Raw genomic sequence first — 14,061 nt, forward strand, 5'->3', positions numbered from 1 at the left:
TCCTGGAGGCCGAGCGAAAACACTCTGGCTATCACTGTGACTCCTTGAACAAGCCCGAAACCAGGCTGTTTTATATAAATATATATAATCTAAATAGCTAATGTGTAACAGTATGAATGAACGAAAGTCTTTTTTTGTTGCATTGCTAACTAATATGCTACTTACCCAACTGTTCGTTAAGTCACACAAGCTCAACAAACATAGACCGCTACACAGAGCGCAAACACTCTATATCAGTATTGTACAACTGAATGATCTGGAATGCTAGCAAATGTTGTATAGCTGTTCCACGGAGCAAAAACACTCACTAGCCACTACAATACTATTCCAGAAGAACGAGAACGAACTCCGAATATACTGTATATAAGCCACACTCACCAGCCAAGCCGCTGCTTCCTGTATACCGTCTCTGGAATAAACACAGATGAACGTAGCATGGATACTCATTTGGTTTCCCAGCTGAATCAAATCACTAACCATAGGCGAGTTGTTTCCAATGAATTCAGCTTGCAATCCGCTGCAGCCTCTGGAGGACACGTTTACTGCGTGACTAACAAAATGTTTGCTATGAGGCTTTGAAGGATGGAATCCAAAGTTTTTGAATGAAAGTTCTTTTTTTTTTATTTTTTTATCGCCCTGCAATCCTTGCACGTATGCGAGAAGATTATAGGAGGCTCGTTCGAAGTGAGCAAAATCTGCGCAGCACCGATCACTGTGAGGTACATTCCGGTTAGAAACGTGTCCGAGTGTGATCCGACTTGCTCTGATGTCATGCTGACGTTTGCAAAAAAACTCTCGCGATGACGAGGCGGCCGTGCCAGGCAGCGCAGTTGCTCTTCCCAGACTGCGCTGAGTAAAGGCATGATGGGAAACGACTTGCTGACGACACAGCTTAATGCTGATTGGCTTAAACAAACGTGATGCTTTGTTCTTTTTTTTTTAAATATTTGATCTTTTTAACTGTCATATGTTTTTATGTGTATAAATTATGTGTGAATATTCCAAACACTCTGACAGTGTGATCTCTGTTAAGGGATATGTGATTGGTATCATATTTCTGAAATATCTAAAATACATGTCTATGGTAGAAATTAAATAACCTTTACATTGAGTGTCTTTTTCATCATATTTATTTTCAATATAAAGCAACAGAATTTAAATTATATCCCCTTTTTAGCAACAGCATATGAACGTGAATCATGCGATATCTGCTTTGATCTCGTAGATGTCTGATCCACTACGAGAAGTGAGAACTGTCCGACTTGACAGCTCTTATTTCACTCCTCCCCTGACTGCAGCCGCCTACTCTCATCTACTTTCAAGGCGAGGCATTTGGCAACTCGAACAAGCCTTGGGACAGTTTGCTGGAAGTCACGGGGTTAAATAGTGGAGGACCCTGTGTCATCCTGGGTCACGAGGTGATCTGAGCATGAGCGAAGAGAGATAATATCGAGTGTGAAGCACTGCCTCTGGCGGTCAGTAAGAACTAAATAGAACTATCTGTAGAGATATTTACCAATAACGACGTTCCAGAAAGCAACTATCGGCACTGATATATCGGTCTACCTCTAGTACACAGTTAAGCTGTAAATGCTTTGGCAATACAAATATGTATATTTTGTCATGGCAATAAAATTACACTAAAATGAAATTTAACTAAATAGGAATTGAGAAAGGGACAAATAGAAACTTTGCTTTGTGCGAATTTGTTCACAAGTGCAATTCATAATAGGTGTGTATACAATGAATAACAATCAGGTTGACTCTTCGACAGAGGTCTCATTCTGTTGCCTTTAGTGTCTCTTTTTGTGGTCACAATCGGTCTCACCTCTAGAAGACTGAAACCTCTCTCTCTGTAAGTGTCTCTACATCTCTGCTCTTCCATTAATGCTGACAAATCTCTCTCTCTGACTGGCTCAGGGGAGTTGTGGCTTCCAAAAGGTTTCTGTATGTTTCCCATACCTCTATCTGTCTATGTCGGGAAAAATAATATATCCACCTGAAACAAGAAACAAATGGCCAGGGACTTTGAGAGCAAGAGTGCCAAAAGAGAGCGACACTGACACAGGATGAGAATGAAACACAGGAAAGCAGTTCTGTCTTCACTTTTTCAGTTTTATAGCTTTATCATTATAATCAACATTTTAATCATGTGTAAACAAATTCAGAGAAGACCTCCATCACTGACCATCTGCTCTTTATAAATAACATCCTGACCCCTTGTTTGGTCTTCCAGACATCCAGACCCGTTTCTTTCAAGGAGAAAATAAAGATTCAGAAGTCCTATTTTAAAGTTGGGAATTTGTACACACTTCCAGCACACTTATCTGCAATATTTCTGCAAAACAATGCGCCTTCAACACAAGTGATAAGCAACTGTATGATTATTAGTCCACATTCAGAACATCGTCCCAATCTGTATGGACATAAAGGCATATCATGGAATTCCACCAGAGAGAAAAGGGGTCTTGAAGTCTAGAATCCAAATCTATCAGCTGATTAATCTCATTTAATCACAGTTCAAACATAATCACTCACAGATCATGAAAAATGACAATTAACTTCATATGAACATGAGCGGGAGGGTTAATAACCCATAAAACGTCCCTGACCTTACACAGAGCAGATATTTGACTTTTTTTGCTCTCTGAAGGTGCGTTGGTGTTCATTTGATCATCTTGACATTTTCCTGATCATTACATTATCAGTAGTGATTTTTGTAGAGAGTAGAGAGTTGATTTTGTCAAATTAAATAAAAACACAAAAAGACAGAGGAATCACAGCGTGTTAGAGCTACAGTGCAACTGCTCAGTAATTCACGAAATAAATATTTACAAACAAAATTCACTTATTTAAAAGAAAAAAATACTGTTTTCAACATTCACAAGTAAAGATAAACAGGGAAAGTCTTAAGCTCACTTACACATTTATGTGTTGATGAGAAACGTCTGCAATTCATGTTCTTTTTTTTTTTTTTTATAGGTCCACTTGTTTTGGAGTAAATGTGTGTTTGTTCAGAGATACAGGCATCTGTGTGTAGATTGTGACAGTACTTCAAAAATGACACCCTCTAGTGGAGATCAACTTGTCTTTCTTTCTTCTTGTCTGTCTTTGTAAGGCTTCTGAGCTTATTATGGTACTAGAGAGACTCAGCCCCCTAAGATTTCAAGATTTGAATGTGTGAAAGAATGTTTGGTGAGTACGTTTGCATTGTAGTGTAACTAATTTAAGACATATAATATTGCATTTGTGTATTCTGTAGACGTGTGGGTGCGATCAGGTAAAACTAGGGGAGCTTTTGAATTAGCTGCGTAATGTAACTGCATGTTTGCATGTAACTATGAGTAACAGGTCAGTTCATATTCAAGAATGAGAACACATCCAGAAAAAACTTCAGAATAAAAATGACTTTAAAATGCTTATTTTCTTTGCCATAGTAGCATTTTTCGCTTGTTTCTCAACCCCGGATTTAACTTCATTACTGCGTTCATAATCAACCTTTAAGAGTTAACCACGATTCTCTCCTTCTCTCTCTCTTTCCCTGTGGCCTATATTTTTTCCACCACCCCTACTCTCTCTGACATCACACCCCTTTTGCTCTCTATGTGAGGCTGTGGAGAGGTTGGCTGACCCTCATGCAGCTCCAGTAAAGCGCCCTGGCCAGCGTCAACAGCACCAGCAACAACGCTGCTGCCCAGGAGGCATAAATACCCCCATACACATGCGCCTGGGACCATGTCCCTGCCTAAAGACACAGATAGATACAGAGAGAGAGAGAGAGAGAGAGAGAGAGAGAGACAGAGTAAGACAAAATACCATTACTGTAAACTACAAGTTGTGTTGTTGTTGCAATATTATTCTGACAGGTGTTGCTATTGTGTTCGTGTAATGGGGATTGTATAATACAATACTAAGTATTACAATCTATGCCAATCTATAAATGTATGGCTCGTTTTTTCCTTGGAAATAAATTGATAATGCACATACATCTTTAAAAACAAATTAGAAATGGCTCACAGTAAGTGACATGGTAATTGTTTACTACAGAAATTACAATACTTTACCATTTACATAATATATAATTATCTTTGTTTCAATTTCTGAAATGAAATTAAACATATTCAACTAAAAAAAATATCAACTTCGTATACAGACAAACTCAAAAGTAAAAAATCCACATTACGATAATCAGAATTGGCAGGGTGCCAATACAAAAATTCTTAATAGTCCTTATACAGGCTTCATTTGATTTATGCAGTACACATTTTGTAGTGCACACTTACAATCAGTCCAGCCGCTGATATGCTGAACAGCAAGCAAAGCAGGTAACACCACAGACTCCGCCTTCTTGGGTACCTCTGCCCAATCGAAGATCTGGTGAAGGAAAAAATAAGGGGAAGAAAACCAATTAGAGGAGGGTAAATGTTGTCGAATATGCAACACTACTTAAAGGAATAGTTTACGCAAAAATGAACGTTATCTCATCATTTACTCACCCTCATGCCATCCCAGATGTGTATGACTTTCTTTCTGCTGAACACAAATGAAGGTTTTTATAAGAATATTTAAGCTCTTCAAATGCAATTGAATGGTGTCCAGAACTTTGAAGCTCAAAAAAGCACACAAAGGCAGCATAAAAGTAATCTACAAGACTCCACTGGTTAAATTCATGTCTTCAGAAGCAATATGATGGATGTGGGCAAGAAACAGATCAATATTTAAGTCCTTTTTTACTATAAATTCTCCTCACTTCCCAGTAAGCGGCGATATGCACAAAGAATGTGAATCGCCAAAAAACAAAAGAAGAATGCAGAAGTGAAAGTGAACGTGGGCATTTATAGTAAAAAAAGAAAGAAAAAAGAAACGCATAAATATTGATCTGCTTCCCACCCAAACCTATTATATCACTTCAGAAGACATTAATTAAACCACTGGAGTCATATGCATTACTTTTATGCTGCCTTTATGTCCATTTTGGACCTTCTGAGTGAGAAACAACAGAGCTGAGATATTCTTCTAAAAATCTTCATTAGTGATCTGCTGATAAAAGATAATCAAACACATCTGGGATGGCATGAGGGTGAGTAAACGATGAGATCATTTTTGGGTGAACTATCCCTTTAAGGGACAATAAATATGCATATTACTTACAAGTAACAATAGGATAAAGTCTAGCAAAAAAAACAACAAATGCATTCAAATGATTCAGACCCTGATGAAGGCTTTATAGGCTGCAACGTGTTGGTTTGTGGTATGTTTTAATCCAATAGCCATGACTTCATAAGGATTTTTTTTTATTTAAATCCTACTCTGAGTGCCTTGGACTACTAGAGCATCTGAACAGAATATCCCTTATCCAAAGAGCACCAGTGGGAATTGTTTAAAACCCAAGTAGCACTCCTTCCATGCTCTGTTTGACTGCATTGAAATGATTATTTATGGAGGAGTGAAGAGTGAGAAAGAGACTATTTGTTGATTTATTATTAATTATCCATTAAAGTGAAGCATGATTTACGAGTAATTTAATATGAAATGTGTCTAGATATGTTGGCTGTGACATACTCACACTTTTCTGCAGTGGGGGCATCGAGCCAGCGTCTTGTCAGTAAACTCCGTCCACTGAAATGAAAAAACCTTTGAGCAGCTAATTTAAGGCATAAATAAAACAAGAGTAAATAGCAATCGGATATACTTTAAGTCTACACTGAACCTGAGCTGAGCAGTTCTGTGATAATGTAACAGCAGTGTGTAATGATACTCTGTGTGTCAATAAAATGTTGTTTTTGTGTTTTTTTAATCAGGATAGTACAGAGCTGTTCAGGTTGTAGTCCAAAAACACAGAAGAGAATTAGCATTTGGATTGATGAGTAAAATAATGTCTGTGATAAACATTGCTTAATGATATTTGGATATTTTGTTCTACAACATAATTTACACACAGTCACACCCCAAACGTGAATTTGAAAGCTGCTGTGTTTTTTCTAAAAAAACAAAAAGGTATGTTGCTAACAAGTTGCTAGATAAGAACTACAACGGTTTTCCATTTCGTCAGGCACGTTCACTCGCACGCTTGTGGTTTGTGTAGTCTTTATCTAGTAACTCGTTAGCCACATAACTTTTTTTAAAACACAGGCGCTCCAAAATTCACATTTGAGGTATGACTGTGTGTAATTTATGTTGTAGACCAAAACATCAAAGTATCTTCAAGTTATGTTTACTACAGACCTTATTTAACTCATAAATTGAAAAACCCCATTACAAAAACCCATAGGAAATTCCCAGTGGAACCCATCCAGGTGGATGCTGCACACTGGTGGTGGTTGAGGAGAGTCCCCTGCTCACTATGTAAAGCACTTTGAGTGTAGTGTCAGAAAAGCACATCAGTGTGACATTCATTCATTCGTGGCAAATTAGGCTTTCAGGTTCGCCTACATACAGCTTGATGCGGCTGAACAGCTCTATTGTGGGTATATGTGAGTTTGTGTGTACCAGGAAGGTGTTGCTGCAGTGTCCACAGGAAACTCTAGCTCCAGCAGGTTGTGGTTCTGGACTGGCTGGGCCAGGGTGGACTGGTCCCAAGTTAATGATCCTTTTACTGGTCCAAAGCAACACACAGAGACACAAAATTAATTCTTCACATAAACAAACCTTGCAGTGTACCTCCTCAATCAAAACATTCACTGAACCTAAAACAAAATACAGCCGATGAGTGTCAAACGTTTGTTTTGTTTTTATTATTTTTTTAATCCCATCTTTGTCTCTCTATGTCCTCCCTCACTTTTTTGTCTCTCTTACCAGTAGGGCCGTGGGCAGGCAATCCTTTGGGATGTGACCTTGCAGATGAGGAGACAGTTACAGGGACACCGCACATATTTCTTCCCAGATGGGGCATTCTTTATGGGCTGGAGAGAGTGAAGGTTAAAGAAAAGGAGAAAAAGAAAGAAATCCATACAGAGAGAAATAGAGAGAAACAGTAAGAGAATCAATATTTGCAGCATTCAAACATATAAAACAAAACTTAATAGTGTTTCGAATTTCATAATTGCGTGAATAAATATCCTTATAGCCTAATATTTATATATTAAATATGTACAGTACCGTTTATACGTGTGTGTGTGTGTGTGTGTGTATATATATATATATATATATATATATATATATATATATATATATATATATATATATATATATATACACACACACACGTACACACACACACACAGTACTGTGCAAAAGTCTTAGGCACATAAGATGTTTCACAAAAACATCTGTCTTAAGATGGTTATTTATATCTTCAGCTATAGTGTGTCAATAGGAAATATACATTTTATACTCCCAAACATTCCTTTTGCAAATAGAAAAGATTAGAATAGAAGAACAGGGAGCCCTGCAACAGATGGCATGGCCCTAACAGAGCCCCCCACTGAACATCGGGTCAGTCTGGGAATACACGAAGAGACAGAAGTAACTGAGACAGCCTAAATAAATAAAAGAACTGTTGCGAATTCTCCAAGAAGCTTGAAACATCCTATCTGCCAACAACCAAGAAAAACTGTGTCCAAGTGTACCTAGGAGAATTGGTGCTGTTTTAAAGGCAAAAGTGTTCATACCAAATATTGATTTAGCTCTTTTTCTGTTTACTGGACTTTGTATGACATTAATTGATTAATGAAAACTATTTATGTTATTTTTTATACAAGTATGTATACAACAAGTATTGTTTAATGTTTATGGCTGAATTAAAGTTGTCTTGGACTTATACTAAAATCAAGCTGAGTGGATGCAGCATCATGCTAAAGCAATAGTTTTCATTTGCAGTGACATTGTAGAAATGCACTGTTTGCAGTCAGCCATGAAAAATGTATTCAAAAATGTCAGATATAAGGGGGTTATTCAGATAAAGCTCCATGTAAAATAAAAAAAGCTTTCATTATGTGAGTGTGCATGATTTTAAATATATTTTTTAAAAGTGCTATTTATTTCTGTAGGCTAAAACTTTTTTAATAGAAGTAATAAAATGACTGAGTGCACCTTTAACACTTTAATGCATACCTTGGATATTTAGTGACCTGCGACCTCATTCCACCCCCTATACCTCATCCATTTTTTGGAGTTATTCTCACACCTCTTTAATAGGATGTAATGGGGCTAAAGGGCCCCACAGGGTAAAAGGCTCTTTTGATTTTATTTTCTCCCAAAACACTAAAAAGCAACAAAAACTACCACAGGACTTTCCTAAAATCCTGTTTGACACTATTCACTGCAAAACTTTCCTGATCTGTGAGATCACTGCATGTAATGTCTAAGGTTGATTTTGAGACAATTTGATCTAATATCATTTAAAAAATTTACATTTATGTAGCTAATGAATATCCTGGAAATTATTACATTTATTATGAGACAAAATACTTATCTGTCATTTTCAATTTTGTTTAAGGTGATTATTTCAAAATCATTTCAATAACTGTCCAATAAGTGAAAGGATAGTATTTGGGGTAAAAAGCCCCCCTGTTCCAGGAACTAAAGGCCCCTAATGAACACATTGTTTTTCTTAAGTGGTGGGAATACTGTAGACTTGTTATGAAGAATGTTCAAAGTTGGTTCACATTGACTGATCCAATCACAACGGAGATTTATTACTTTATAGAATACTTGAGATGTTATGAAATGTCAAATGTGACTGAAAAGAAAAAGAAATTGTGCACCCTTTTCTGAAGCGGTTATTTTGAATAAGCATTATCTGTTTGCATAAGCTGAAAAATTGTGCCCTATAGCTATTGCCCCAGTATCTACCGGTACACTATATCAATATAACCCCCTGGGGGACTTTTACCCTAAGTGAGGGAGACTTTTACCCCCGGTGTGGGGTAAAAAGCACCCTCGCCACCTTTAAAATAAATAAATAAATATTCAAAACAACCTTCTGTTGTTATTTCTTTTCACACAAATGATGTTGCTCCATCAATTTTCAATAAAAATAAGTGTATTTCTTGAATCTTGATACACTTTGTAACCAGAAAAAAGCAAATTTTCCTTAAGGTGTGTCTTTAGCCCCATTCTACCCTATTCTTCAACCTTTCTCTTCTGAACAGTGTTAATAAATAAATAATAATACAAATAAATAAATAAAAACGACAATACTGCAAAAAATAAATAAATAAATAAAAATAAAAATATATATATATATATATATATATATATATATATATATATATATATATATATATATATATATATATTTTATGACTGTTTAATTACCAAAAGTGTATAGGGTTATTAAAGACCCTAGATTATTTCATAACTATATAAATTTACTGTCACAGGATATAGATTTCTTTGTTTATTACAAGACAATTAAGTACTATATTCATAACAATTACTACTATATCGCATTGAATTTCTGTGTGACAATGCTGAATTGTCAGTATCCCATATGCGTGTACACTTACATATTACAAAGGCTATTTCTTTCTCAAGGTGGTGCTAATGTTTCAGTGATTGACTTGGTTTACATTTGACATTGCTATTTGACAAAAAAGTTATGTGGAAGTAAACTATAGCAAGTGTAACACATGAATTGGTATGATTTGGCTATCGTCATTTGGGTGTACTACTATACTTATGTAAGTTGTGCGTCCATTTAGATATAAAAAGTGCTTGAGAAAATACATATGTGTAGCTTCTGAGTAGCTCAGTATGCGTTTGAAAGCCAGTTGTGTCTCATGAAATTTCAGTGTGGAAGTAATGAATCCTGTTCTATATTTGTTGCATCATCTCTTTGATATATGAAAATATATCAGAATATATTCTGTTCTTTTATTTTCTAATTGTCTTGAAAATGATTTGAAAATTTGACACTATCTGGGCATTTTGTAGATCCATTTTTGATATACAGTATGTAAGTGCTGGGTCGCTTAAGACCCGAGGTATGTAAAAATGTTTGACAAACACCCATGCATTAAAGGGTTAATGAGATTTTACATTATTCAAGAGATTTTAAAGCATCCAGTTCCATCCCAACTCACTGTAGCTTCGTTGCAGACTCCGCACTTGACCACATGTTGGTGGATTTTGCCCTCGACGCTGATGAGCGACTGGCAAACCCTGCAGCTGATGACCGGGGCACTGCCACTTTCGGGAGATGTCAGGGGGGAATAGGGTGGAGGATTCTCGCCCAGCAATACAGGGGGCTGAGACGAACTCGGAAATGGAGGAAAACCTGAAAAGAGAGAAAGATTGTCTATTTTGATTATCTATATGATCAATAATGTTTAGTCTGCATATTTCATCTAATGTTTGAGGAGTTTCGTTTACATATCTGTCACTGCTGGATAACAGCATCACTAACATATCAGTGTTGTTTCTGTAGCTGAACTGGTAGAACAAGGCACTAGAAATGCTAAGGTCATGGGCTCGATTCTCAGGGAAGACACATATTAAAAAAATGTATACCTGTAAGTCGCTTGGGTAAAAGCATCTACTAAATGGACAAAAGTAAATGTCACTCCAGTTCAGCACAGATATGGAAAAACTGGCTTGTTAAAAGGAGAAAACACAGGCTTTTATTTATGTAACAAAGTGAAACCTGCACTTTTGGAAGGTGGAACAGTTTTTTTGTCACCCAGGCCATTCTGAATTAGGATTAACAAGAAAATCAGATTTGGTCTCGAGATCAGCTCAAAGGAGCTTTATAAAGAGACTGGTGGAATGCACGTGATTACTAGAGTATTTTTTTTAATGCGTGGATTAATGTATGTGTTGACAAAACCCCAGACGCTATGTGAGATAAAAGCCGCCCTATACTAATACACCGATATTTGAGCTCTATCTTAAATGTGTTATCATCACATCTGTTTAAAAATCGTTAACAATACGCCCTTTAGTAACTTTCGATAAGCCCCACCCACACTGTACAATGATTGGTTGTAGTCTCCTCATCCAATTCATTTAGGGCTTCCTGAATGGTCCACTGATGTGTCAATCACGTATGTTTGGGTGTAGCTAGGGTTAGCGTTTGTAGCAGATTACTGTAATTGTGTGATGCAGAGACGGTGATTTGCCAGAAAATGTGCAGATAATGTAGGCGGTGAAATCTTTTGTACGCAAATTAAAAGACTTAGAAAATATTAGGCTCATATTTCGTATTATGAAAGGCCAAGAAGAACACAAAACAATAAACAGAACTGAAGTAAGCAAGCAGTTGCATTCATTCACTAGTGTGTCAGCTTTTCTGATGAATGACAGTAAATACAATGGTTAACATTCAATTGGAATAATCTAAAAACAAAAGCAAAAATAACCGCACAGACCTGGAGTGAAGCTGTAATGAATGCACAGTCGTGCGTGTCTGTGTGTGTGTGTGTGTGTGTGTGTGTGTGTAAGCGCGGGCCTGTGACAGCGCAGAAACGCGCCGCGCTCGTTACTCACTCTGCGGTTTGTTTGGTACACCGTGCGGAGCTGCTCCAAGAGACACACCACCATTACCACTGTCGAGAGCTCCATCGCCGAGATCCGAAAGCAACGGGGACCGCTCGCCGTCCGCCATAACGAGAGCGCGGCGAGGGAGGAACGGAGAGCGCGTATTGTTGTGCTACCGGAGAGTGTGGAGAGGTGGATGCCTGAGTCTCACGGGTAAGTCCGCTGCTGTGGCAACGCGTGTGCGCATCCGTGCGCACTGGGGGTGTATTGCATGATACCCCCGACCAATCGCGCACAACAGTAAATCTCATGCTGTTCGTACTTTGATAAGTCATAATTATGGCATACTAAGTCACATTTATGATAATTTTGAAAGTCATAATTACGAGATAAAAAGTCATAATTCTTATATTAAAAGTAATTCATTATTACCTACGTCATAATTATGATAAAAAGTCAAAATTATGAGATACAAAGTAATAGTTATGATTTAGTATCTCACAATTATATCTTTTAATGTAATAATTATTACTTACTATTTCATAATTATGACTTTATATCTCACAAATATGACATACCAAAGCTTAATTTTTCCCCAATTTGGCAGGAATAGGCTTCCATAGACTCGCTATCATATCAAGAATGATTTATTACATGAGAGGGGTGTCTTCAGTTTTCTTTGAAAAGAAAAATTCTATAAAATATACTGGAAATCAAGAACAAAAAAGGAGTCACTAATAGACAAGAAAAGACAACGGTTTTGAAGAATTTATGTTCTGAGATAAAACAATATAGTATGATTTTAATGTAGTTAAATCAGGGGCCATTTTCAGGGTTCAAAATTTATTTATTTTATTTTATTTATTTTTTATTTTTTTTAAAACACTTAAACACATACATCGGGTCTTTAGTGACCCGGGACTTCATTCCACCCCCACTACCTAATCCATTTTTTTGAGTTGTGCCCACACCTCTTTAATATTCCTCAACCTTTTTCTTATAACTTGTGTAACACACACACACACAAAGCCAAAATGGCAAAAAAAATATATATATATATATATATATATATATATATATATATATATATATATATATATATATATATATATATATATACACACTATATTGCCAAAAGTATTCGCTCACCCATCCAGATAATTGAATTCAGGTGTTCCAATCACTTCCATGGCCACAGGTGTATTAAATGAAGCACCTAGGCATGCAGACTGCTTCTACAAACATTTGTGAAAGAATGGGCCGCTCTCAGGAGCTCAATGAATTCCAGCGTGGTACTGTGATAGGATGCCACCTGTGCAACAAGTCCAGTCGTGAAATTTCCTCGCTACTAAATATTCCACAGTCAACTGTCAGTGGTATTATAACAAAGTGGAAGCGATTGTGAATGACAGAAACTCAGCCACGAAGTGGTAGGCCACGTAAAATGACATAGCGGGGTCAGCGGATGCTGAGGCGCATAGTGCGCAGAGGTCGCCAACTTTCTGCAGAGTCAATCGCTACAGACCTCCAAAGTTCATGTGGCCTTCAGATTAGCTCAAGAACAGTGCGTAGAGAGCTTCATGGAATGGGTTTCCATGGCCGAGCAGCTGCATCCAAGCCATACATCACCAAGTGCAATGCAAAGCGTCGGATGCAGTGGTGTAAAGCACGCCGCCACTGGACCCTAGAGCAGTGGAGACGCATTCTCTGGAGTGACGAATCACGCTTCTCCATCTGGTAATCTGATGGACGAGTCTGGGTTTGGCAGTTGCCAGGAGAACGGTACTTGTCTGACTGCATTGTGCCAACTGTGAAGTTTGGTGGAGGGGGGATTATGGTGTGGGGTTGTTTTTCAGGAGCTGGGCTTGGCCCCTTAGTTCCAGTGAAAGGAACTCTGAATGCTTCAGCATACCAAGAGATTTTGGACAGTTCCATGCTCCCAACTTTGTGGGAACAGTTTGGGGATGGCCCCTTCCTGTTCCAACATGACTGCGCACCAGTGCACAAAGCAAGGTCCATAAAGACATGGATGAGCGAGTTTGGTGTGGAAGAACTTGACTGGCCTGCACAGAGTCCTGACCTCAACTCGATAGAGCACCATTGGGATGAATTAGAGCGAAGACTGCGAGCCAGTCCTTCTCGTCCAACATCAGTGTCTGACCTCACAAATGCGCTTCTGGAAGAATGGTCAAAAATTCCCATAAACACACTCCTAAACCTTGTGGAAAGCCTTCCCAGAAGAGTTGAAGCTGTTACAGCTGCAAAGGGTGGGCCAACGTCATATTAAACCCTATGGATTAAGAATGGGATGTCACTTAAGTTCATATGCGTCTAAAGGCAGATGAGCGAATACTTTTGGCAATATAGTGTATGTATATATATATACTTGCTTAACCCTTGTGCGACCTTCGGGCCATTTTTTTCTTTTTCATTTTTCTTAATGCCAACGGCATAACTTTTGCCAAAGGTATGTATTTTTGGGGGAATTTTGATATTTCAATCTCAGTTCCTATAATACATCTATAATATACTGTGTACACAAAATAGTTACACTCAGGAACTTAAGGTCAAAAATGTCCCCATTGAAACCCATTGAAACTGCAATATTGATCCCAGTGCCATTAAAGCATAAAATCATGAATT

The 14,061-nt window shown here is 37.6% G+C and overlaps 1 protein-coding gene across 1 annotated transcript; it reads right to left on the reverse strand.

Annotated features, from left to right (window-relative positions):
* Positions 1-2,100: 2,100 nt before the first annotated feature.
* Positions 2,101-11,641, reverse strand: LOC127440342 (type I phosphatidylinositol 4,5-bisphosphate 4-phosphatase-A-like). Its single transcript, XM_051696880.1, has 7 exons — positions 11,428-11,641; positions 10,026-10,219; positions 6,796-6,902; positions 6,490-6,595; positions 5,567-5,619; positions 4,284-4,374; positions 2,101-3,745 (listed from the first exon to the last, which is right to left on the reverse strand). Exons 1-7 carry the CDS (start codon positions 11,543-11,545, stop codon positions 3,602-3,604), a joined length of 813 nt encoding a protein of 270 aa, XP_051552840.1. The 5' UTR covers positions 11,546-11,641; the 3' UTR covers positions 2,101-3,601.
* Between the last annotated feature and the right edge of the window lie 2,420 nt (positions 11,642-14,061).

The sequence above is a fragment of the Myxocyprinus asiaticus genome, chromosome 5 (assembly GCF_019703515.2).
Source record: "Myxocyprinus asiaticus isolate MX2 ecotype Aquarium Trade chromosome 5, UBuf_Myxa_2, whole genome shotgun sequence".
Taxonomy (NCBI): Eukaryota; Metazoa; Chordata; class Actinopteri; order Cypriniformes; family Catostomidae; genus Myxocyprinus; species Myxocyprinus asiaticus.